This window comes from Chlorocebus sabaeus, chromosome 12 (assembly GCF_047675955.1).
Source record: "Chlorocebus sabaeus isolate Y175 chromosome 12, mChlSab1.0.hap1, whole genome shotgun sequence".
In the NCBI taxonomy this organism is placed as follows: Eukaryota; Metazoa; Chordata; class Mammalia; order Primates; family Cercopithecidae; genus Chlorocebus; species Chlorocebus sabaeus.
Window position 1 is genome coordinate 103,016,325 of NC_132915.1, and position 25,277 is coordinate 103,041,601.

At 47.2% G+C, this 25,277-nt stretch overlaps 1 protein-coding gene across 3 annotated transcripts in view; it reads left to right on the forward strand.

The window, feature by feature from the left end:
- Positions 1–3,186: 3,186 nt before the first annotated feature.
- STXBP1 (syntaxin binding protein 1) overlaps positions 3,187–25,277 on the forward strand; it is an 82,043-nt gene continuing 59,952 nt past the window's right edge. For 2 of the 3 annotated variants that reach the window (XM_008006157.3, XM_008006158.3), the window contains exon 1: positions 3,189–3,405. In XM_008006157.3, the coding sequence (XP_008004348.1) occupies positions 3,369–3,405 (37 nt within the window). In that variant the 5' untranslated portion in view covers positions 3,189–3,368. Of the gene's footprint in view, positions 3,406–25,277 lie in introns of all 3 variants that reach the window. The other variant, XM_008006156.3, reaches the window with a different exon arrangement.

Here is a 25,277-nt window from a genome sequence, read left to right on the forward strand (position 1 = left end):
TTTTTTGCACAGTGCTTGGCATGTATCAAACTCCCAGCAAATGCAAATAAAGAATACAGAGCAAAGAGTAGTATTGTGTGATAGCTGAGGGAGTATTTTACCCTTTCTTTCTTTCTTTTTTTTTTTTGAGACGGAGTCTCGCTCTGTCGCCCAGGCTGGAGTGCAGTGGCGCCATCTCGGCTCACTGCAAGCTCCGCCTCCCGGGTTCACGCCATTCTCCTGCCTCAGCCTCCCTAGTAGCTGGGACTACAGGCGCCCACCACCACGCCCGGCTAATTTTTTGTAGTTTTAGTAGAGACGGGGTTTCACTGTGTTAGCCAGGATGGTCTCGATCTCCTGACTTCGTGATCTGCCCGCCTCAGCCTCCCAAAGTGCTGGGATTACAGGCGTGAGCCACCGCGCCCAGCCGTATTTTGCCCTTTCAAGTGGATCATTTTGCTGGCTGGGAGTCACCCTGGGAGACAGGCCTGGACGTTTTATTTGTCCCCGTTTCACAGATGGGGAAATCAAGGCTCAAAGATGTCAAGAGGTCTCCAACCAGGTCTTGGGTGCCAAATCAGCGCTCCCAACCTGAATTCCTGGGTGACTTCACAGTCTGTCACCCCGCTCTATCTTTCAATCATGCTACTTTAAAAAAACATCCATTCTGATTTTTGTCATCCCCAGTGAACATCTCAGGTACACATCTGCAGGAAAGGCTTTTTTTTTTTTTTTCTTTCCTTCTACAGAAAATAAGAAGCTACTATATTTTATTTGCTGTGACCTTTGAGAAGGTCCCTGCACACGGATCCCAGGCCACTAAGAAGTCCTGGTTCCCTGCATCCAGGCCTACCCCTGGGGGCTCTTCCTCCCACCCTACCCCTCAGGCTTTCTCCTCTCTAGTCCCGATGCCCCTTCTCTGTTCCTGGAAGAGCCAAATTCCTTTCTGCCACTGGGTCTTTGCACCTACTGTATATCTCCCTAGACACTCTCCCAGGCCCCTCTTACCACCGTTTTCCCATCTCAAGAAGCCAGCTCTGATTTTACCCCAGCCAGTCCACTGGGCAAGGTGCCCTGCTATCCACTCTCACAGTCCCTTCTCCATCTGCTTCAGCACTTGTCAGAACAGTTACTCAATGCTGTAACACCTTGTTTCCTGTCTGTCACCTCGGCTAGAATACCAGCTCCTCCAGGGCAGAAGTTGTCTCCTTCTTACCCACACCACATGGCCCAGACCTTGGCCGCACTCAGTAAACGCTTCTTGACCCACCAACTGGATGAGTGACAAGAGGAGCCCTTGGCCATTCCTACTCCTTAGCTGCTAAGGAATTTTCCAGCTTCGAATTTATATTTTCATGGCAGATGCAGAAACCGTGGAGTCTCTGCTGATACGCGCCAGCTGGTGAAGGAGGAAGCATGTGGCATTACCAGTGCATCCTAGGTCCCCCCACATTTACACACAATCTCCTCCTCCAAATGTGCCCAGGGGCTATCAATATGTTTCCTGGGCAAAGGGCAAGGCCCAGACATAGAGAGTTGACACACTAACACCTTATCTCTCTCTGAACCCATCAGAAGGTTCTGTTGGCGGTAGTTTGGGGTGGTGGTGAGAAGATGGTCAGATCTGCTTGTCCTGGGGCTGGTGACTGAAGTAGGACATGTGACCTCTTGTCCTGGTTCAGCTTCTGTGACTTTGGAAAATTCCTTCTTAGTCCTCAGCAGTTTTTTTTTTTTTTTTCCTCAGTATAAAATAATGGTTCAGAATTCAGATTCTAGAATTGGATCTTTCCTTTGTCATTTACTAATAAAGCACTTATCCACTCTGAATCTCAACTCCTCATCTGTAAAATATTATTACACGTCTTAATAATGTGAAGATTAAAAACCTAGTTCAAATGTATTCCAAATATTTAATGAATATTCACTGGTTTTTACTACTACTAGCTCTCTTTTTTTTTAGATTTTTAATTGGCTCGATTTGTGTTACTTTGAAGCCAAAAGCAAGCCCTGCCCATATTTCAAAAGCAGTATCTGAGACCAGCCTGGCTAACATAGTGAAACCCCGTCTCTACTGAAAATACAAAAAATTGGCCGGGCGGTGGTGGCGGGTGCCTGTAATCCCAGCTACTCGGAGGCTGAGGCAGGAGAATCGCTTGAACCTGGGAGGCGGAGGTTGCAGTGAGCCAAGATCACGCCACTGTACTCCAGCCAGGGCGATAGTGCGAGACTCTGTCTCAAAAAAAGAAAAAAGAAAAAAAAAAAAGAAAAGAAAAGTAGTATCTCCTATTAACAAAGAAAGTCGAGCAAAAACTGACCTAGGACCGCTTTAGTAAATACGGACTCCAGGAAGGAGATACTGAGACCAGAGTCGGTCCCACAGTATATTCGTATCAGATTTGGGGCTTAGAAACTTCTAAACTCTGAGCGCCCTATAAGCAGGATGAGATTCTGCCTTGTACTTGGTTGTGGCTCCAGGGAACAGAATAACGGCTTACACGTAAAAGAGACAGAATACTGAACATTAGCTATCGGATGCTATGCTGCCTGAAGGTAAGTCTAGTGCTATTTCCAGTATCTCGGCGCCTTGGTTTTTACATCGGAAAATGGAGATTAAAAATAATACCCATAGGTATGAGCTAAGAGGAATATAAACAAAACAAAACAAAAAGCAATGCCCAATGATTGGAGGATTTGATGAGATGATGCCCGTGAGGTGCTTGGCACGGAGTTTGACATAAGAACTCAGTGTTGGTGGATGCACGGATGCAGGTGCCCAGCGAGAGGGAGGAATTGTGGGTGGATTCATCCTGGCTTCGCTGCGGCTGGGAGTGGGCGCTGCTAGTAAGAGATCTCGCCTCCAAGCTCCTTCCGTGGGCAGGGAAAAAACGGAAGCTCCAAGAAAGAGGAAAGACAGGACCCGAGCGGGGTTTCAGGCAGATGGAGCGCGTCGGTAGCCTGTGGCCAGAGATTCCAGCAAGGAGGGGAAAGAGGAGGCCTGGGTACCCCGCGCTCCGGGTGCGCGCGGCGCGTGAGGTGAGGGGGAGGGCGCGGCTCCGCACCAGCCAGCTGCCGCCTCGCGCCCAGCCGCATCTCGGGGGGCGGGGCTGAGTCCCCGGGCCGCAGTGCGATTGGCGGAGATGAGTGGGTGACGCCGACGGCCGGAGCGAGGCCCCGCCCCCGGCTTGCCCCGCCCCCGCGCGCGCCGGCGGCCGGGCAGCCTCGCTCTGGCTCTCGCCGCGCCCCCGCGCCCAGTCCGCGCGTCAGTCGGTCCCTAGCGCGGCTGCGGGGTGGAGAGCTGCGACCGGCCCAGTGCGCCCACCTGAGGCGGCGGCGGGGTCCGCAGGCGTCGCGGGAGGAGGAGATCGGAGCCGGGAGACTCGCGCAGCGCCATGGCCCCCATTGGCCTCAAAGCTGTGGTTGGAGAGAGTAAGTGGAGCCGGGGTCCTTCCAGCAGGCGGGGACTGCGGCTCCCGAGGAGCCCCGCGCGGCCCCTGCCCGCAGCGCCCAGGCCTCCAAGCGGTCTGCCCGCCCTGCGCCCCCGACCCGAGGCTCCTGGCCCGCGGGGTCCCGTTATTCAGGCGCCGCCCGCGCGAGAGGAAGGCTTCCCCCGCTCTCCCCTCCCTCACTTCACGTTTCACCCCAACCCTCCCCCTGCAGCCCGCCCTCCTCCCTCCCCATCCTCCTTCCTCGTCGTCCCTGTCTTCCCTTTTCCCTGCATCCTCCTTCCCCTCCATCCCTCCCTCCCGCTCTTCCCTTCACCCCCATTTCTCTACCCTTGCCCCATCCTTCCCCTTCCCCCACCCCTACCCTACCTAACCCCACCTCTCTCCATCCCACCTCTCCCCATCCCACCCCCTTCCCCCTCTGTCACCCCCAACACCCATCCCTCTCCTTCATCTCGCCTCTACCCCCTGCAGCCCGTCATCCTCCCCCGCACCCCCATCCTCACCCCCGTTACCTTCCCCTCAGTCCCCTCTCCCCTTCCTCGTCTTTATTTCCTGAGCGCCCAGATTCCGCTCCCGTTTCCTGCAGTCCCTCCTCCTCCCCACCCTCCTGGGTGAGTCGTGACGGGCGAGATCCTGGCCTGCGTCCTCCTCCCCCGCCCCGGGCCGCGCCGCGGTCCCTGCCTGCGGGACCCACCTGGGAGACTGGGTCGTCCCCGGCCTGGGGAGGAGACGCCTGTTTTCCGGAGGCTGAGCTTTGCTGGGCCCGGGCCACCTCACTCCTCCCCTTCCCGGGGCTTGGCTTCCAGGGCGGGGACTTATCAGGGTCCTGAACCCCTGAAACCACTCGGGAGATGAGGAGAGCTTCGGTGTCCGCCGCCCAGCGCCGCAGTCTGCAATCTCCCTGCTTGCGGGGCTCGGCCCTGCAGTAGCCGAACGTTTCAGGAGCTCAGAGCACGGTGGCAGGGAGGAAATGGTTGTTTATGGGTTTGGATGAAAGGCACCACATGAATGGATTTTTAAAAATGGGTGGCGGCGAGTGGTGGCCGCAGCAGAGCGAGAGCTGATGGTGGGTGACATTTACAAAACGGCGTTCTCAGTAGTAAATAAGATTGGTGATATGTGTGGAAAAACAGTCCCTTGTCAATAATTTGTCCATTTCTTTATAGCAAAAAAATGTGTAAGGATTGCTGTGGCTTTTGCTGTCTCTTTGGGGATTAAGTGAAGATTAAAACTGGGCTTTTCTCTGTAGGAGAGGATAAGAAAGGAAAAAGAATAAAATGGTGGAAATTTAGTTTCCTTTCCAATGATTCTCTCCTATCATAGCGCTCGCTGTCTGTGGAATGCTTTTAGCCATGTAGTGTTCTTGTTGAGCACCATAACTGTTTTATCTCCCCTCCCCATTCTTTTCATTGATATATAGGAAATACTCCTACTGAGAAATCTCATTGTAAAACCTTACCTCACCTATTACATCAGAAGAAAATTGTTATAAAAACTGAGCCCCAAATAAAACGAAATTTTTAAAGGTACTCATCATAACACCTGCGTTGTACCCATGCAGTACAGGTTCTGATGCTTGTTCTCAGGTGTTTAGGGCTAGGAGGACTCGTAGGGATCCTCTAATGCCAACATCTCCTTTTACCCATGAGTAAGAAATGGAGACTTGGAGCAGTTAAGTGACTTGACACAATCAGTGTTAATTTTGTAAAACTTGGTGGGCATTTCCTTGTAACATTAGTAAAAAATAACTTTCTTAATTATTCTATATATATTTTTTCTTTCCAATATCCTTTTAAAGGGTAGTGAAATATGGAATAGAATCTTACAGGTTGTATTCTTTAAAATGTTATATTTGTACTTTGGGAGGCTGAAATGAGAGGATTGCTTACGCCCAGGAATTCAAGATCAGCCTGGGTAACATAGTGAGACCCCATCTCTGTAAATATAAAAGTAAAATAAAATGGTATATTTGAATACTACACATTGAAGATAAAATCCCCAAGTGTTATAGAAATCAAGTTTTTGCATCATTTTGCCGGAACCCTTGTTTATGCAAGTGGCTCCATAATCCCCCTCCCCCACCTTTAATTAGAAGCAAGCATAAAGGTAAAAAAAAAAATCAATATGCAGCATGGTCAGAATTTACTTTCCGAAATAAAGCAAACCCATTGTACACAAAGATAACAAAGCAATTTTACATGAAATTGGTGAATATGGCTAGGCGCAGTGGCTCATGCCTGAATCTCAGGACTTTGGGAGGCTGAGGCAGGCAGGTCACCTGAGATCAGGAGTTCGAGACCAGCCTGACAACACAGTGAAACCCTGTCTCTACTAAAAATAAAAAATTAACTGGGTGTGGTGGCAGGTGCCTGTAATTCCAGCTACTCTGGAGGCTGAACCCTCGCTTGAACCTGGGAGGCAGGGGTTGCAGTGAGCCGAGATCGTGCCATTGCATGCCAGCATGGCAACAGAGCAAGACTCCATCTCAAAAAAAAAAAGAAAAAAGAAAAAAATATGTGAATAGAGTTCTATTCCTATAACAATTAGGTATAAATTTTGGGAAAAAAAAAAAAAGGTTGAAATCCTTTGTCAGTGATGCAGGTTAATTCTGGCTTCTAATTTTGGATGGGGTTTCTAGATTTGCCCTTTTCTCTAAGAGAGGCTGAGGCAGGAGAATTGCTTGAACCGGGAGGCAGAGGTTGCAGTGAGCTGAGATTGTGCCACTGCACTCCAGTCTGGGCTACAAGAGCCAAACTCTGTGTCAAAAAAAAAAAAAAAAAAAAGAACCTATTATACATTAAAAAAAAAAAATTGACGATCAAGTAGAGCTTGTTTCAGAAACACAGTAGTTCAATATTAGAATGACATTAAGAAGTGAAAATTTTAAAACTACATAATCTTTTCAGTAGCAACTGAAAAACAAGTTAATCTGCTTTTAAAAACAAAGCAAAAACTCTTAGTAATCCAGAAGTAAAAGGAGTAGTTTAAATGTCCCTGTAGAGAAACCTCTAACCTCCCCAATCCCATCAGGCCTCCCTGTACTCACCGTTTTCTGGACCATTCATTTGTAATTCTTATCACAATTGAAATTAATAAATGATTTGTACTAATTGTAAGACCATAAGTTCGCTGGGGGCAAGAACTAGTATCTAGCACAGTGCTGTCACAACAAACTCTAGCAATAAGTCTGATAGGAAATTAGCAAGACCTTCATAAATGGAGAAGAATGCTATGTTGCTTTATGGAAGAATATTTAAAAAATCAGTTCTTGCTAAATTAACCTATACATTTAATAAAATTCCTACAGAAGTCCCAACATTCATCTGGAATGGTAAAAGCTAAGCTAAGAGGAGCTAAGAAATTTTTGAAAAAAAAAAAGAAAATGGGAATTTTCACCTACCAGATTCAAAACATACTGTAAAGCTATGGTTACCAAAACATTGTAGCACTTCCAAATGAAGGGGGAAAATGAAAAGATCAATGACATAGAACAAGAAGTCAAGAGTAGGTCCAGATGAGAATCCCGTATATGGCAAAGGTGGCATTTTAAGTCAGTGAGCAAAGGAAAGAAAACTCAACATACGATATTCAGGCAGTTGGCTACATTTTGGTGGGGAAAATAAATTTACTTCTGTACTTTACATGTTCACAAAAATAAGTCCCATAGGGATTAAATAAATAAAATGCTAAAGGTAGTAGACCATAACAGATGTACGTTTCCTTATATTATTGTGCAGTAGCTTTCTAAACATTATTAGAAAACATTAAGGAAAAGATTGACAGATATGACTACACTTCTATTCAGTAAAAACACCAAAAAGCAATATAAAAGACCAATAAGCTTGAAAAGTATCTACAACATATAACAAAGGACCAATATCTATTTATCTATCTGTAAAGAGCTTTCTTAAATGTTAAAAAAAAAAAAAAAAAAACTAAATAAAAATAGACAAAAGACATCAGTTAGTTATCTATTGCTGCATAACAAATTACACCAAAATTTAGCAGCTTAAAACAATGAACATTTATTGTCTCAGACATCCCTGAGGGTCAGGATCTGGGAGGAGAGCAGCCTGGCTGGGAGGTTGTGGCTCAGGGCCCCTCAGGTGGTTACATCAATGGGCTGCAGCTATCTCAAGACCAGACCAGAACTGAAGAATCCACCTCCAATGGCACTCCTGTTGTTGGCAGGCCTCAGTTATCCAGCAGGCTGTTGGCCGTATACCTCAGTTATTTGCCACGGGGGCTTCGCCTGGGGCAGTTCACAGCATGGCCAGCTGGCTTCCTCCAGAGCCAGCCACCCAAAAGAGATGGACACTTGGAGACCGCAGTCTCTATAACCTAATTTAGAAGGGCCATCATCACTTTTACCATATCCTATCCATCACACAGACCAACCCTGGCACAAGGTGGGAGGGGACTATACAAGCGCATGAATACCAGGAACCAGGGATCACTGGAGGCCATCCTGGGGGCTCTCTTACCCCAGAATGAAAACGAGCTTCAGAACTGGGCTAGGACACAGTAGGAAAGCGGGGAGGAGAGCAAGACCAGCAACCAGATGCCTTCGCTTTACACACTTCTGTATTATTTGATTTTCTTCTCTAAAATTTATAGTGTGCTCTAGTTTTATAATGTAAAAATTAAAGGTTTTAAAAATATTTTTTATTAGCAGGAAAGCAGAGAATGAATCTCTGGTTCTGGCTCGGTACCACCAAGTTCCCCAGCTTGTGCCAGGCTCTAGTCATGACAAGAATGACCACCTACTGAGAACCTATGATGTGCCAGGCACTGTCCCAGTCACTTAAGTATACTATTCCTTTTTTTTTTTTTTTTTTCCTCACTCTGTTGCCCAGGCTGGAGTGCAGTGGTGGGATCTTGGCTCGTTGCAACCTCCGCCTACCGGGTTCAAACAATTCTCCTGCCTCAGCCTCATGAGTAGCTGTGACTATGGGCGCACACCGCCACTCTCGGCTAATTTTTTGTATTTTAGTAGGGGCAGGGTTTCATCTTGTTGCCCAGACTGGTCTTGAACTCCTGAGCTCTCAGTCAGTCTGCCTGCCTCGGCCTCCCAAAGTGCTGGGATTACAGGCGTGAGCCACCACGCCTGGCCAAATATACTATTCTTAATGCTAAATGTCCTAAGTTGGCCGGGCGCGGTGGCTCAAGCCTGTAATCCCAGCACTTTGGGAGGCCGAGACGGGCGGATCACGAGGTCAGGAGATCGAGACCATCCTGGCTAACAGATGAAACCCCGTCTCTACTAAAAAAATACAAAAAGCTAGCCGGGCGAGGTGGCGGGCGCCTGTAGTCCCAGCTACTCGGAAGGCTGAGGCAGGAGAATGGCATAAACCCAGGAGGTGGAGCTTGCAGTCAGCTGAGATCCGGCCACTGCACTCCAGCCTGGGTGACAGAGCGAGACTCCGTCTCAAAAAAAAAAAAAAAAAAAAAAATGTCCTAGGTAGATATAAACTATCCCCATTTTAGAGATGAGGAAATTGAGGTACAGATAAAGTCATGTAACAGTGCACACAAGTGGTAAGGCTAGAATTCAAACTCAGGCTTCTCTGGCTCCAAAAGGCTGAGCTCTTCATTAGACCAGTCCACTTTGCCCCTCGATGCCCCGGGTAACCCACTAGAAGGGTGAGTAGGAGGAAAGCTATCAATCCTGGAGCACCAGGGAGACACACAAAAGGCCCAGACTCCGGGACTGAAGAATTGCAGCTGACAAAAATATCTATAAACGTTCCTGTCCATTTGGGTTCATTATGGGTTAGTATTAGAACAAGCTGGACATCCTAATGTTCCAGGCAAGCAGAAACTCTCTGCTTCAGACCATGTACTTTCTAATAATGTAACTAGCCAAAGCTAGTCATAAAAATTCTGAATCACTGGTCAAGAAACACATTTTCTCATCATCCCCTCTATAGCCACCCCTCCAACATTTTCCCCGATGATTGAATTCTAAGGTTCCCTTGCCTCTGCTTTTCTCTGCCAGGGGATGAAGTGAGTAGAAGGGGCCTTTGTCTAAGGTCTGCGGCTCCTCCTATCCTCTCACAGCACTCAGCAGCCCGAGAAGTGAGTTCAGTCATCATCCACCTAGCTCTTTTAGGGCCAAATTGTAAGTGGAAAGCAGGAGAGATCAGAGGTGTCAGACCCAGTCTATGAAAGACAGATACTCCTCTTTCCTCAATGTCCCTCACTAATCCCCAGCCCCCCCAAATAAATACACGGGCAAAGAAATCTTTGAAAGTTGCACTTTCCAAGTCAATTCAGCCTCTCTTATGAAGTGGCTTCAGTATTTATCAGGTTATAGATTATGATCAATTGGTCTGAACTTTGAATCTAAATCTAAAAATTACTGCTTTGCTTAGAATAAAAACTGTAATAAAAACTAAATATATTGATCACTTATTAGGTGCCAGACACTGTCCTAGGCACATCGTATGTTGTCATTTAATCCTCACAACGATCCCATGAGTTACTCTCATTAGTCTTCTTTTACTCTGAGAAAACGGAGGCTAGAGAGTTTAGGATAATTCCCCAAGGTTATCAGTTTGTTGTTATAATGTTTGTATGTATGCATTTATTTATTTTGAGACAGAGTCTCGCTCTGTCTCCCAGGCTGGAGTGCAGTGGCACCATCTCGGCTCACTGCAGCAACCTCTGCCTCCCGGGTTCAAGTGATTCTCTTGCCTCTGCCTCCCGAGTAGCTGGGATTACAGGTGTGTGCCACCACGCCTGGCTAATTTTGTGTGTGTGTGTGTGTGTGTGTGTGTATATATATATATATTTTAGACGGGGTTTCACCATGTTGGCGAGGGTGGTCTTGACCTCCTGACCTCAAATGATCCACCCACCTTGGCCTCCCAAAGTGCTGGAATCACAGACGTGAGCCACCACTCCAACCCTGTTATAATGTTTTAATAAGTAACATTTATATCGCATCAACAAGTGCCAAACACTAAACTAAGTGCTTTGTGTATGCTAACTCGTTGAATGTCTATAGTTACCCTGTGAGGGAGGTGTATTCCTTGCACTTTGTGGATGAGAACATTGAAGTCAGAGGTGAAGAATGTGCTCTAGGTCCTACAGATGAGAAGAGGCAGATGCAGGATTTGGACCCTGGTGGTTTGGCTGGAGCATCAGTCTTAACCTCGACACCCGTCTTCTCACATTTGGGTTCTGGCTCACAGGCTGCAGAGCCCGTATTTTTTTTTTTTTTCCCTTTCCCAGAGATAGGTCTCTGTCGCCCAGACTGGAGCACAGTGGCGCAATCATAGCTCACTGCAACCTCAACCTCCTGGGCTCAAGCGATCCTCTTGTCTCAGCATCCCAAGTAGCTGGGACTACAGGCACGCACCATCATGCTCAGTTAATTAAAAACAAATTTTTTTTTTTAAGATGGAATCTTGCTCTGTTACCAGGCTAGAGTGCGTGGTGCGATCTTGGTTCATCGCGACCTCCGCCTCCCAGGTTCAAGTGATCCCCCTGCCTCAGCCTCCTGAGTAAATGGGACTACAGGCGTGTGCCACCACACCCAGCTAATTTTTTGTATATTTAGTAGAGACAGGGTTTCACCATGTTGGCCAGGATGGTCTCGATCTTTTGACCTCGTGATTCGCCTGTCTTGGCCTCCAAAAGTGCTGGGATTACAGTCATGAGCCACCGCACCTGGCCAATTTTTAAAAAAATTTTTAGTAGGAATGAGGACTCACTGTGTTGCCCAGGCATGTCTCGAACTCCTGAGCTCAAGTGACCCTCCCACTTCAGCCTCCCAAAATGCTAAGGTTACATAGAGCCTGTATTCTTAACCTCTGTTCCTTGATTTTTGATACTTGAAAATGTTTTTTCCCTAAATTTTTCCAAAAATGTACAGGATCCAAGTGGCAGTCAGGTCCTCTGGATTCTGTTCCAGGTTCTGCCCCCGACTCATGGGTGACACTGGGCAAGTCACAGCTCTGCCAACAAGACACTGAAACTTGCCCTTTCCCTCTACTAATGATTTAATGTACTGCAAATCCTGCTTGACCTTAAGTACAGGAGAAATTTGACTTGTAAAAAGAGATAACTTAGACCAGGCACACACCTATAATTCCAGCATTTTGGGAGGCCAAGGCAGGAGGTTCACTTGAGCCCAGGAGTTCAAAACCAGCCTGGGCAAAATAGTGAGACCTTGTCTATACAAAAAATTTAGAAATTAGCCTGCCAGGCGCGGTGGCTCATGCCTGTAATCCCAGCACTTTGGGAGACTGTGGCAGGTGGATCACCTGAGGTCAGGAGTTCAAGACCAGCCTAGCTGACGTGGTGAAACCCCGTCTCTACTAATAATACAAAAATTAGCGGGGTGTGGTGGCACACATCTGTAATCCCAGCTACTTAGGAGGCTGAGGCAGGAGGATTGCTTGAACCCTGGAGGCAGAGGTTGCAGTGAACCGAGATAGTACCACTGTACTCCAACCTGGGCAACAGAATGAGACTCTGTCTCAAAAAAAAAAAAAAAAAAACTTAGCCAGGGATGATGTCCCCCATCTGTAGTCCCAGCTACTCAGGAGGATTGCTTGAGCCCAGGGAGTCAAGGCTGCAGTGAGCCAAGACTGCCCTACTGCACTCCAGCCTGGGAGACGGAGTGAGACCCCGTTTTTTTTTGTTTTGTTTTGTTTTTTAAAGTGTTAACTTTAGGCTGGGCGCAGTGGCTCATGTCTGTAATCCCAACACTTTGGGAGGCCGAGGCAGGTGGATCACCTGAGGTAAGGAGTTCGAGACCAACCTGGCCGACATGGTGAAACCCTGTCTCTACTAATAATACAAAAATTAGCTGGCTGTGGTGGCACACACCTGTAATCCCAGCTACTCCGGAGGTTGAGGCAGGAGAATTGCTTCAACCCAGGATGGGGAGATTGTAGTGAGCCGAGATCGTGCCATTGCACTCCATCCTGGGTGATGAGAGAAACTCCATCTAAAAATAAAAATTAAAAAAAAGATAACTAGTTTGGCAGTGCCTCAAAAATTACACCTAGAGGGCCAGGCACGGTGGCCCATGCCTGTAATCCCAGCACTTTGGGAGGCTGAGGCAGGCGGATCACCTGAGGTCAGGAGTTCGAGACCAGCCTGACCAACATGGAGAAACCCCGTCTCTACTAAAAATACAAAATATTAGCCGGGCGCGGTGGTGCATGCCTGTAATCCCAGTTACTCGGGAGGCTGAGGCAGGAGAATCGCTTGAACCCGGGAGTTGGAGGTTGCATTGAGCCAAGGTTGTGCGATTGCACTCCAGCCTGAGCGATAAGAGCAAAACTCCGTCTCAAAAAAAAAAGGAAAGAAAACATGACGCTAAGTGAAAGAAGCCAGATACAAAGGCCACATACTGGATGCTCCCATTTATATGAAGTGTTCAGAGCTGGCAAACCCAGAGACAGAAGGTAGATTAGTGGTTGCCAGGGGCTGGGGGAGGGCACAATGGGTCCTGTTTATATGAAGTATTCAGAGTTGGCAAACCCACAGACAGAAGGTAGATTAGTGGTTACCAGGGGCTGGGAGAGGGCAGAATGGGTAGGGATCGCTAACAGGTACGGGGCTTCTTGTTGGGTGATGAAAGTATTCTGACCAGCTACAGGGAGCCAAGATCATGCCACTGCACTCCATCCTGAATGATGGAGCAAGACCCTGTCTCAAAAAAGTAAATTACATAAAATGGCAAAGCGTATGTGAATTACATCTGAATAGTAAGTTTTTAGATGTTTAAAAAAAAGAGAGCAAGCTAACTTGAAAGGTAAGCTCTTAGCCCAGTTGACACCTTTGTCCCGAACTTTCCCTGGAGTATCGCTTAAATGCACATCATCAAGGAAGTCCTTTTAAAAGAGGGTCAGTTTAAAACATTTACATTGAGAAAGAGAACTTCAATATTTAATTGCACAGCCTGGGTCTCCAGAGAGGAGGGTGCTTAAATATGAGCATTTGTTTTACTTCAAAGTTAAATACAATTCTGTGGGTGACCTGTCCATGTCACAGTTTCTCCATGCAACTGTGAGACAGTTTAGGGAAAAAAATCATCACTATCTGATAACAGATTTACTAGGATTTTTTTTTTTTTTTTTCCCTGATACAGAGTCTCACTCTTTCACCTAGACTGGAGTACAGTGGCAAAATCATGGTTCACTGCAGCCTCGACCTCCCGGGCTCAGGTGATCCTCCCATTTCAGCCTCTCAAGCAGCTGGGACTATAGGCGCACACCATCACACCTAGCTAATTTTTGTATTTTTGTAAGAGATGGGGTCTTGCTATGTTGCCCAGACTAGTCTCAAACTCCTGGGCTCAAGGGATCCTCCTGCCTCAGCCTCCCAAAGTGCTGGGATTACAGGTGTGAGACACCATGCCTGGCCTATTAAGAAAATATCCTAGATGTGGTTTTGGAAGGAAAAAAAACCAATTTTCCTAGGAATTATATAGGAAGGTAGAATAGGTATAAAAGCAAAGGTGAGGCTGAAAATCCCAGCACTTTGGGAGGCCGAGACAGGTGGATCATCTGAGGTCAGGAGATCGAGACCATCCTGACCAACATGGTGAAACCCTGTCTCTACTACAAATACAAAAATTAGCTGGGCGTGGTAGTGCGTGCCTGTAGCCCCAGCTACTCAGGAGGCTTAGGTAGAGAATCACTTGAACCCGGGAGGTGGATGTTGCATGAAGTCACGATTGCAGCACTGCAGTCCAGCCTGGGTGACAGAGCAAGACTCTGTCTCAAAAAAAAAAGCAAAAACAAAAACAAACAAACAAAAACTAAAAGCAAAAGTGATTTTAAAATACAAAATACTCGTCCAAACAGATGTTGCTGTTGCACAGGAGTAAAACCTTGGTGACTTGGGTTGTGCCAGCATTGCTTTCTTGGCTGCTGAGTTATGGGAATATCCAATGGGTCCCAGGAAAAAGAACCCCGCAGCAGGGAGATGAGGGGCCCAAGGCAGCAACTACATACCAACAAGTATGGAAGACTTTCACTATCTTAGTATCAGCCAAGCTGGTGTGTACCACCAGGATATCAGCTTTGGGTTCAAAAACACATAATATTGAGAAATTTGGGAAAGACCTGTAACGGTCTGGGACCTGAGAAGATGCTATACGTATGCAATTTAATTCCACAGCTATTTGTTGCCTGCCTGCCATCTGTAATAAACTAGTCTAGGCACCATGAGGAGTGGCAAAAGGAACCAGACATAATCCCTGCCTTCAAGGAACTTATGACTTATAATTTAACAAGGAAACAAAACTTTTGACCAGGTATGGTAGCTCACGCCTGTAATCCCAGCACTTTGGGAGGCCAAGGTGGGCAGACTGTTTGAGTTCAGGAGTTTGAGACCAGCCTGGGCAATATGTCAAAACCCCGTCTTTGCAAAAAAAAAAAAAAAAAAAAAAAAAATTAGCCAGGCGTGGTGGTGCACACCAGCAGTCCCAGCTACTCGGGAGGCTGAGGTGGGAGAATTGCTTGAGCCTGGGAGGTGGAGGTTGCAGTGAGCCTAGGATGTGCCACTGTACAGCCTGGGTGACAGAGCAAGACTCTGTGTCACACACACACACACACACACACACACACACACACACACACACACAAAAAACCAAAACCAAAAAAAAAAACCTTTTAACAAATAACTATAACAGGCCAGGCACGGTGGCTCACGCTTGTAATGCCAGCACTTTGGAAGGCCAAAGCGAGTGGATCACTTGAAGTCAGGAGTTCAAGACCAGCCTGGCCAACATGGTGAAACCCCATCTCTACTAAAAATACAAAAATTAGCAAGGCATGGTGGCACATGCCTGTAATCCCAGCTACTCCTGTGGCTGAGACATGGGAATTGCTTGAACCCGGGAGGCAGAGGTTGCAGTGAGCTGAGATGACACCACTGCATTCCAGCCTGGGCAACAGAACGAGACTTTGTCTCAAAAAAATAAAAATAAAAAACAAAAAAAGACCTATAACCAAATGCAGAATGCAGAAAGTGCCTTAATAAATAACTGAATGGTGTCAAAAGAGTTAAAGGAGAAATTTATTTATTTATTTTTTGAGACAGTCTTGTTCTGTCGCCCAGGCTGGAGTGCAGTGGCATGATCTTGGCTCACTGCAATCTCTGCCTCCCACGTTCGAGCAATTCTCCTGCCTCAGCCTCCCGTGTAGCTGGGACTACAGGCGCCCACCACCACACCCGGCTAATTTTTTGTATTTTTAGTAGAGACGGGGGTTTCACCATGTTAGCCAGGATGGTCTCGATCTCCTGACCTCATGATCCGCCCTCCTTGGCCTCCCAGAGTGCTGGGATTACAGGCATTAGCCACCATGCCCCATCAAAATCAGTTTCTTCTATATTGTGTGTAGTTATTCTAATTTCTTGAATAAAATGCTGGAATAATTTATTAATTTTGTTTTGTTTTCTACTAAAAGCATCTGAGGATATGAATTTTCACCTGAATACAGCTTTGGTTGAATCCCATAGGTTTTTTCCCCTGCTCCATAGTTTTTGTTTTTATTTTTGTTTATTTATTTTTCAGACGAAGTCTCTTTCTGTCGCCCAGGCCGGAGTGCAGTGGCGTGATCTCAGCTCACTGCAACTCCACCTTCTGGGTTCAAGCGATTCTCTTGCTTCAGCCTCCCAAGTAGCTGGGTTCAAGCGATTCTCCTGCCTCAGCTTCCTGAGTAGCTGGGATTACAGGCATGCACCACCATGCCCGGCTAATTTTTGTATTTTTAGTAGAGACGGGGTTTCACCATGTTGGTCAGGCTAGTCTCAAACTCCTAACCTCAAGTGATCCACCCGCCTCCGCCTCCCAAAGTGCTAGGATTATAGGTGTGAGCCACTGCGCCCAGCCCTGCTTCATAATTTTTAATATCCAATATTAAAAATAATAAATTAGGAAAAAAAGAAATGGTAAGAATATTGGATTTTATTATTTTAGAGACAAGATCTCAGTCTGTCACCCAGGCTGGAGTACAGTGGCATGATCCATAGTTCACTGCAACCTTGGCCTTCTGGGCTCAAGCCCCCTGAGTAGCTGGGACTATATTTGTGTGCCACTGTGCCTGGCTATTGCCATTTACTTTGTGGATGTCACTCTTATAACTGGTGACAAGTAGTTTAAATTGGGGCAAAATTTCCCTAAGAGGTGGTTTGGGACTCAGGTATCATCATCAAATGTAAGAGAGCACGTATCTGCCTCTAGTATCCAAAAAGGGCTTACTGAACGTGCAGTGAAAGGTTTTCCCCCTGGCTTTTTTGGCACACAGCATCTCTGAGACAAACAGGTGCTTGACAGCTAATGAAATATCTTTAGTGGAGTGATCAGGCCAAATTTTATAGTTATCACTGGCAATGTAACAGCCATAAATCTTGAGCCCTAGTCCTGTGCTCGCCTATATAGGAAGTGCTTTGGGAATCCCCAGTATGATCCTCTTTAATTGCCTCAATTAGTTGCTTCTCTGTGAGGCTTGTTGCAAGAGCTAAAGTAAGAGTGAGGTGACTGAGACTGTTTTCCTTTCAGCAGGTATGAGGTTTACTTACCTTTTTCCATGTCTTTTTTCTTTTCTTTTTCTGGGCGTGGGGGGTGTTGGTGGGAGATAGGGTCTGGCTCTGTCTCCCAGGCTGGAGTGCAGTGGCAAAATCACAGCTCACTGCAGCTTTGATCTCCTGGGCTCAAGCGATTCTAGCTGGGACTACAGGTGTGTGCAGCCACACCTGGCTGATTTTTGTATTTCCTGTAGAGAAAATACATGTTGCCCAGGCTGATTTTGGACTCTTGGGCTCAAGCAATTCGCCCACCTCGGCCTCCCAAAGTGCTGAGATCACAGGCATGAGAGCCACCATGCCTGACCTTTTTTTTTTTTTTTTTTTTTGATGTGGAGTCTCACTCTGTCACTCAGGCTGGAGTACAGTAGCATAACCTTGGCTCACTGCAGCCTCAGCCTCCCAGGCTCAAGCCATCCTCCAACCTCAGCCTCCCAAGTAGTTGGGACTGCAGGCATGCATCACCATGCCTGGTTGATTTTTTTTTTTAATTTTTGTATTTTTTGTAGAGTTGGGGTTTCACCATTTCACCCAGGATGGTCTTGAACTTCCAAGCTCAAGCAGCATGCCCGCCTCCGCCTCTCAAAGTGCTGGGATTATAGGCATGCGCCACAGCACCTGCCCTGATCTTAGTAACTTTTTTCTTTTCAACATCCACCCATCTCTATCTTTCACTTTGTTTTATTTATTTATTTTGAGATAGAGTCTCGCTCTGTCACCCAGGCTGTAGTGCAGTGAAGCGATCTCAGCTCAGTGTAACCTCCACCTCTGGGGTTCAAGTGATTTTCCTGCCTCAGCCTTCTGAGTAGCTGGGATTACAGGCGCCCGCCACCTAGTATCCAAAAAGAGCTTATTGAATGTGCAGCAAAACACCTCGCTGATTTTTCTATTTTCAGTAGGGATGGTGTTTCACCATGTTGGCCAGACTGGTCTCAAACTCCTGATCTCAAATGATCCTCCTGCCTTGGTCTCCCAAAGTGCTGGGATTATAGGTGTTAGCCACCACACCCAGCCTCTCCCTTTCGCTAATGTCTACTAATTATTTAGTCTAAGAGCAAACTTATTGGAAGTGAACGAGATATTAAGTGTTTATTAGAGTAGGAAAACCTGTTTTATTCTTGGAAAGAAAAAAATTTAGAAGGAGATAAAGAAAAGTAGAGAAGAACAAAGAAAATTAAAAAAAAAAAATCTTTGGAGCCGGGCTGTGTGAATTCAAATTCATACAGATTTGAATCTGAGTCTCCAGTAGCGACCCCTTATTTGGTGCTCCTCTGAGATGTTCAAGAACTCCAGGACTGTAAATTATAGTCTGTTTTCATTTCAGCATGGCTCAGTAGGGTCTGGGATCAACTGTTTTCATTCATCCAACCAATATTTGTGCCGTCTCTCTGTGTGCCAGAAGCTGTGCCACACAGGCGGCAGATATAGTCGTGTTTAAGTAGACCGGGTCCTTGTGGGATTTAGACAGGCAGTGGTGATGCAGCAGGAATGTGCCCTGACAGGGCAATATAGGTGATGCTGGAGCATGTGGGAAGCACCCAGCAAGACCTGGGCATGAGCAGGGCAGAGTGAGACCTGCAGGATGATGAGTTAGCCAGGCAGGAGATGGAGTCCGTGGGGCCTTGGGGAGAGGAAGGTCTAAGCTTGGCAAGAAAATGAGACAGACTCTGGCTGCCTGGAGCTGTGGGGAGTGTGTGGAGAGCAGTCGGGGAGGTGCCAGGGCCTGCTTAGCCTTGGTAAGGTCGTTTATCTTTATTCCAGCAGCTGTGGGAAGCTACTGAAGGTTTTGAGTCCGGGAGAGGCATGGTTAGAAGTGAGTTCAGAATGCTGTCTGGTTGCTGTGTACAGAGTGGGCAGGAGGCAGTGAGAGGGAGGAGGCTGTGGTGCTGGTCCTGGCTGGGGACGTAATGGCGAGGATGGTGATTTATGCCAGGGAGAGAGCAGCAGGTTGGGGAGGGGGACCCCAACTTGAAGGCATCTTTGGGTGCTGAAGGGTCAGGTCATGGTGATGGCTGTGGTGAAGAGGAGAGGAGGAGTCAGAAATGAGTCCCAGTTTTCTGGCTTGGGCAGCTGGTTGGAAGGTCATGCTGTGCACTGAGATGAGAGGCGGAGAAGAAACAGGTTTGTGGGGGAAGATAAGGTTTTGTAGGCACAGGCTTCAGGTCCTGTGGACCACCTAGGGGGGATGCTAACAGGCAGCAGGCAGACATGCTTGACGTTGGCAGTCACCCGGTGCCAGAGTGTGGGCAGGTCAGATGCACAGGAGAGTGAGAGAAGAGGGCAGAGGTCCTACCCCGCGGGACACTGGCATTTACAGAACAGGTACAGGAAAAGCAGCCAGCAGGCCGGAGAGTCTGAGGGGAAGGCGAGGCTCACAGCAGTGTCTATGATTTTGTGACGCGTGGGACCCAACCTCAAATTGAGCAAGTGCAAATGGAGCCAGCCACCAGGAGGCTCCAGTTTAGGAACAGCCCCCACTCTCTAGGTTGGGAGGTTTGGCCGCTGGAAAATTCTCAGGAGTTTTCCTGTCTGTGGTGTTGCCCCTGTGTTTTAGACAACACTTGCCTGTGTTAACTTCATTGCTCAGGATTGTTTTGAGGAGGAAATGAGGAAATGGTTATAGTTAGTCAACGTGCAAAACTCTGAGCATTTGGACTTTTATGCTGTGGTAAAATGGCATCAGATTGACTGAGTGTGGTGGCTCATGCCTGTAATCCCAGTACTTTGGGAGGCCGAGGTGGGTGGATCGCTTGAGCCCAGGAGTTCAAGACCAGCCTGAGCAATGTGGTGAGACCCTATCTCTACCAAAAAATAAAAATAAATAAAAATTAAAAAGTACAAAAACTAGCCAGGCATGGTGGCACACGCCTATAGTCCCAGCTACTCAGGAGGCTGAGGTGGGAGGATCCCTTGAGCCAAGGAGGTCAAGGTTGCAGTGAGCCATGACACACCACTGCACTCCATCTTGGGGGACAGAGCAAGACCCTGTCTGCTATGGTTTTGTTCTGTGTCCCCACCCAAATCACACCTTGAATTGTAATTCCCCTAATCCCCACGTGTCAAGGACAAGACTAGGTAGAGGTAATTGAATCATGGAGGCAGTTTCCCTCATACTATTCTCAGATAATGAGTGAGTCCAAAGGTTTTATAAGCGTCTTGCATTTTTCCTGCTGGCACTCATTCTGTCTCCTGCTGCCCTGTGAAGAGGTGCCTTCTGCCATGATTGTAAGTTTCCTGAGGCCTCACTAGCCATGCGGAACTGTGAGTCAATGAAACCTCTTTTCTTTATCAATTACCCAGTCTCAGGTATTTCTTAATAGCAGCGTGAGAATGGACTAATATGCCATTTCAAAAATAATAATAATAATAAAAAGATGGCATCAAATTGTAGAATCTTGGTTCTGGAAAGGATCTTAGAAGCATCTAGGCCAGACCATGACCCAGAGTAGGAAGTCAGATTGCACTAATCTATTAGCTTGATCACATTGGCCAATTTTTTTCTTCTCTGTAGCTGTTGGGGATACAGTATTATCTTCATGTTCCACACCAGTGTAGAGTCGCAATGGCAAGTATAAGCCATGAGGAGTGTGTGGAGGCAGAAAGGCTACTTACTCTATGCTTAGATGTGGCTCAGGACTAGTTGGTTCTAATCCAGTCGCAGATGAGCCTCATGAGCCTCCTTTATGGCAGTAGAAGCCTTCATTCTGGCAGCCAAGGGAGGAAAAAGGAAGAACATTTAGGCTTAAAAGGTTTTTTGGAGCCCCCATACTGGGTATGACAAGGTGAACCAAACTCCCTGATCTCTTCTGTCAGTTTCTTCTGAGCATTGGTGTGGCCAGGATAGCACTGGAGAGGAGGCCCCCTGCCCAGTCTCTGGACACATTGGTATTGATAGTTCCAGTTGCTAAGGACTTGAGGAAAACAAAACGCTGGTGGTGAGCAAGAGTCACCCTCTGCTCTGGGAGGATTTCACACTATAGGCTTTAAACAATAGACTACAGTGAGGCAGAGCCCTTAAAAATCACTTAATCTGCAGACCTCCTTGTATTGTGGGTCAAAGTGCTGCTTCAGGATTTTAGGATGAGGCTATCGTGTGGCTACTGAGAATGTTTTCCAGTTTGCTTTCCCTTAGATAATCTTAGGATGGTTTACCTGGGGGGCAACTCTAGCTCATTCCTCTATAATCACTGATTGACTAGCAAGAAGATCCCTTAAAAAAGGTCACGAGGCCAGGTGCTCACACCTGTAATCCCAGTGCTTTGGGAGGCCAAAGTGGGCAGATCACCTGAGGCCAGGAGTTCAAGACCAGCCTGGCCAACGTGTTGAAATCCTGTCTCTAGTAAAAATACAAAAAATTAGCCAGGTGTGGTGGTGGGCACCTGTAATCCCAGCTACTCAGGAGGCTGAGGCACGAGAATAGCTTGAACCCACGAGGCTCAATTGCAGTGAGCTGAGACTGCAACACTACACTCCAGCCTGGGTGACAGACTGAGACCCTGTCTCAATACAGAAACAAAAACAAACTGATTGGGAGCTCTCACCTTGTGGATGGGTCTGATCTGGATGGGCTGTTTGTTGGGGAACCCCCAGTGTCAGCATGTTTAGATTTTTCTTCTTGGTCTCTGATTCCCCGGAGAGGTCTCCTTTTGTCTGCTGTCTGGGAGGTAAAGGTCTGGCTACCAGAATTCTGGGAATTGACTGGATGAGGTGGGCTGACAGTGGCTTCTCAACAAGCTTTATGCCCCTCCCATTCTTTTAAGTTCCAGAGGCACCTGGTGCTGCCAGTGCCTGAAACTTCTGAGGATTCTGCTGTGTACATTTGGTTGGTTTTCACTGCTCTACTGCTGGATTAGGAGTCCTCTTTCATGGACCTGCTAAGTCAGTTACCACACATCTATTGTAGAAAATAAGACAACAGACTCAGAATGTAAAAACACAACTTTATCTTTTGTAAGAACTGCATTCCAGGAAGGAAGGAGGGGAGTAGCCACCAGCCAGAGACTGGGGACCACCACACCTGAGTTTCTTTCTTTCTTTTTTTGAGACGGAGTTTCGCTCTTGTTGCACAGGCTGGAGTGCAACGGCACGATCTTGGCTCACTGCAACCTCTGCCTCCCAGGTTCAAGCGATTCTCCTGCCTCAGCCTCCCAAGTAGCTGGATTACAGGCATGTGCCACCATGCATGGCTCATATTTGTATTTTTAGTAGAGACGGGGTTTCTCCATGTTGGTCAGGCTAGTCTCGAACTCTCGGCCTCAGGTGATTTCCCTGCCTCGGCCTTCCAAAGTGCTGGGATTATAAGCATGGGCCACTGCACCCAGCCCTGAGTTTCTTAACATAGCAGAGTCTCTGGCTCTTTTGGCCACTTGTTTTTCTTTCTCACTGAGAGGAAATAGAGTCTCCTAAGAGAAAGAGTTTTGGAACACCACAAATCCAGGAATGTAATGCTGAACTAGCCTTCAGCTCACTTTGAAGCAGGAAATCAGATGAGGCCTAAGGTCATGCCTTCAGACTGAATACACCCTCCCGGACCCGGGAGGCATCCCGACCCTCGCGGACCCAGGAGACATCGTCACCCGAGCAATCTTTGGTACAGAACTTTTAACTAAATTACACAGTGTAGAGAGACAAGCTTCGGTCATTTCTCCACCACCCACTCAGCCCCTGGCAGAAGGCAGGCAGCACAGACCGTCATCCCAACACACAAGGGGAATATTCAAATCATGCCTTAGGGGCACAGGGAAGGAAGTCAGAGACTGCCCTGCCTGTGATTTTGATACAAGTAGATAGATGATCTGAGAGAACAGCCTCTGGTCTAGATGATTTCAGTGGAAAGGAAGAAGAAAGATCATGTGGAAACTTTGTAAATGTTCTATGAGGAGAAAAGACAAGTGTAGCATATCGGTAAAGAAGACCAGCACTGACAAAACCATTCATCATTCTAACATAAAATGATCAACCAAGAGCTCAAATGTGATGTAATGTGAGATAACAGAATGAGGTGGAAAATGGGCTAGCAGGGGAATTCAAAAACAGCAAATCATGGCATTGCAGAATGAATAAACCAATTTTATACCGTAAGAAGCAGAATCTTCACTATAAAATATGGAAATTGCTTGAGAAATCACGCAGCCTGCATATTCATGAGCATTAGCGCGCCCTGTGTTTCTTTTGGATTTTTTGCGGCTTCTCTTCCTGGAGCCCCACCTCCTTCCTGTGCTCGATCTTTGGCCCCAACCCCAAAAGGATGTTTTCTTTTCCTGGTATCTCACTGTAGCCAGTTCCACAGGTTGGGGAAAGGAAGGAGCCCTCCTAACACTGGCCCTTTGTGTGTGTGGATGGGGGGATGGGGCATTTCCTGCCTTCTGGAAGCTTCCCTGGGGCTTTTGTCTTACATGGGTTTGACATCTATAGCATGGCTGAACTGAGGGTTCCAGAGGGAGTGTGAGCTTATGGCCTTGTCATGTTGCGTGAGACTAAACATTTCCTAGTATCTCAGATCCGTAGACCTGAAGCAGGCTCAATCTTAGAGCAGAACAGATTGGGCTGGTCAGAATCTTGGACTTGAAAATAAGACAGAGCTGAACATGGTGACACGTACCTGTAGTCCCAGCTACTCAGGAGGCTGAAGCAGAGGGATTGCTTGAGCCCGGGAATTTGAGGCCAGCCTGGGCAACATGGTGAGACTCATTTCAAAAAAGAAAAGAATAAGATGACTGTCACCACCATTGTCATGGATAAATCATGTGATCTCTCCTGGATTCGGTTTCTTTATAAGATAGGCTGCATCAGAATTTCTCAGTCTTGGCACTATTGACATTTTGGGCCAGATGAGCTTGTGCCTTGTTTAGCAACATTACTCACCTCTAGTTGTAGATTCCCATAGCATCCCCTAGTTGTGACAATAAAAAATGTATCCAGACAATGCTGACTTTCCCCCGGGGGGGCAAAATCACTCCCTGTTGAGAACCACTGGACTAGGTGATCTTTTTTTTTCTTTTTCTTTTTTTTTTTTTTTGAGATGGAGTTCTGCTCTTGTTGCCCAGGCAGGCTGGAGTGCAATGGCGTGACCTCGGCTCATTGCAACCTCCACCTCCCTGGTTCAAGTGATTCTCCTGCCTTAGCCTCCTGAGTAGCTGGGATTACAGGCACATACCACCATGCCCGGCTAATTTTTTGTATTTTTAGTAGAGACAGGGTTTCACCATGTTGGCCAGGCTGGTCTCGAACTCCTGACCTCAGGTGATCCACCCACCTCAGCCTCCCAAAGTGCTGGGATTACAGGTGTGAGCCACTGTACCGGGCCCCACTGGACTAGGTGATCTTATGTCTCCCGTCTGCTGCTGGGTTTCTGGGATTGTATGAAACACTCTGTTCTTTTCCTCTCGCTGCTGGGTTCCTGGGATTGTATGAAACACTCCGTTCTTCTCCTCTCTCTTTAGTTTTAGACTCATCTTTAAGTCCTTAGGGAAACTCCCATTCAAGCCAAGAGATGTGATTTGGAGCCATTAAATGCTGCATCTACCAATTTAAGATGCTGGCCACATCTTGGGTTCCTGCCAAGATCAAGATACATATTCTGGGTTTCTGCAGTTGAAGGAGGAATTCCTGCGGCCATTGTAGAGTCTGTAGTAGGAGCACAAGCTTTTTTCGGAGACACAGATGTGGCGGGGCGCAGTGGCTCACGCCTGTAATCCCAGCACTTTGGGAGGCTGAGGCGGGTGGATCACCTGAGGTCAGGAGTTCAAGACCAGCATGACCAATATGGAGAAACCCTATCTCTACTAAAAATAGAAAAATTAGCTGGGCTTGGTGGCAGATGCCTGTAATCCCAGTTACTTGGGAGGGTGAGACAGGAGAATTGCTTGAACCTGGGAGGCGGAGGTTGCAGTGAGCCGAGATGGTGCCACTGCACTCCAGCCTGGGCAACAGAGTGAGACTCTGTCTCAAAACAAACAAACAAACAAAAAAACAGACACAGATGCAGGTTGACAGGCCAAGTGGGCATTAAGAGATGGGGTCTGCTGCTGTTGGTAATGTATAAGGGCAATGCCTTTTCTTTCTTTTGTGTTTCTTTTTTTTCCCTGGTCAGCTGTAGTCATGTATCTTTTTTTTTTAAATGAAGCCTCACTCTGTTGCCCAGGCTGGAGTGTAATGGCACGATCTCGGCTCGCTGCAACCTCCGCCTCCTGGGTTAAAGTGATTCTCCTGTCTCAGCCTCCTGAGTAGCTAGGACTACAGGCGTGCACCACCATACCCAGCTAATTTTTTGTATTTTTAGTAGAGATGGGGTTTCACCAT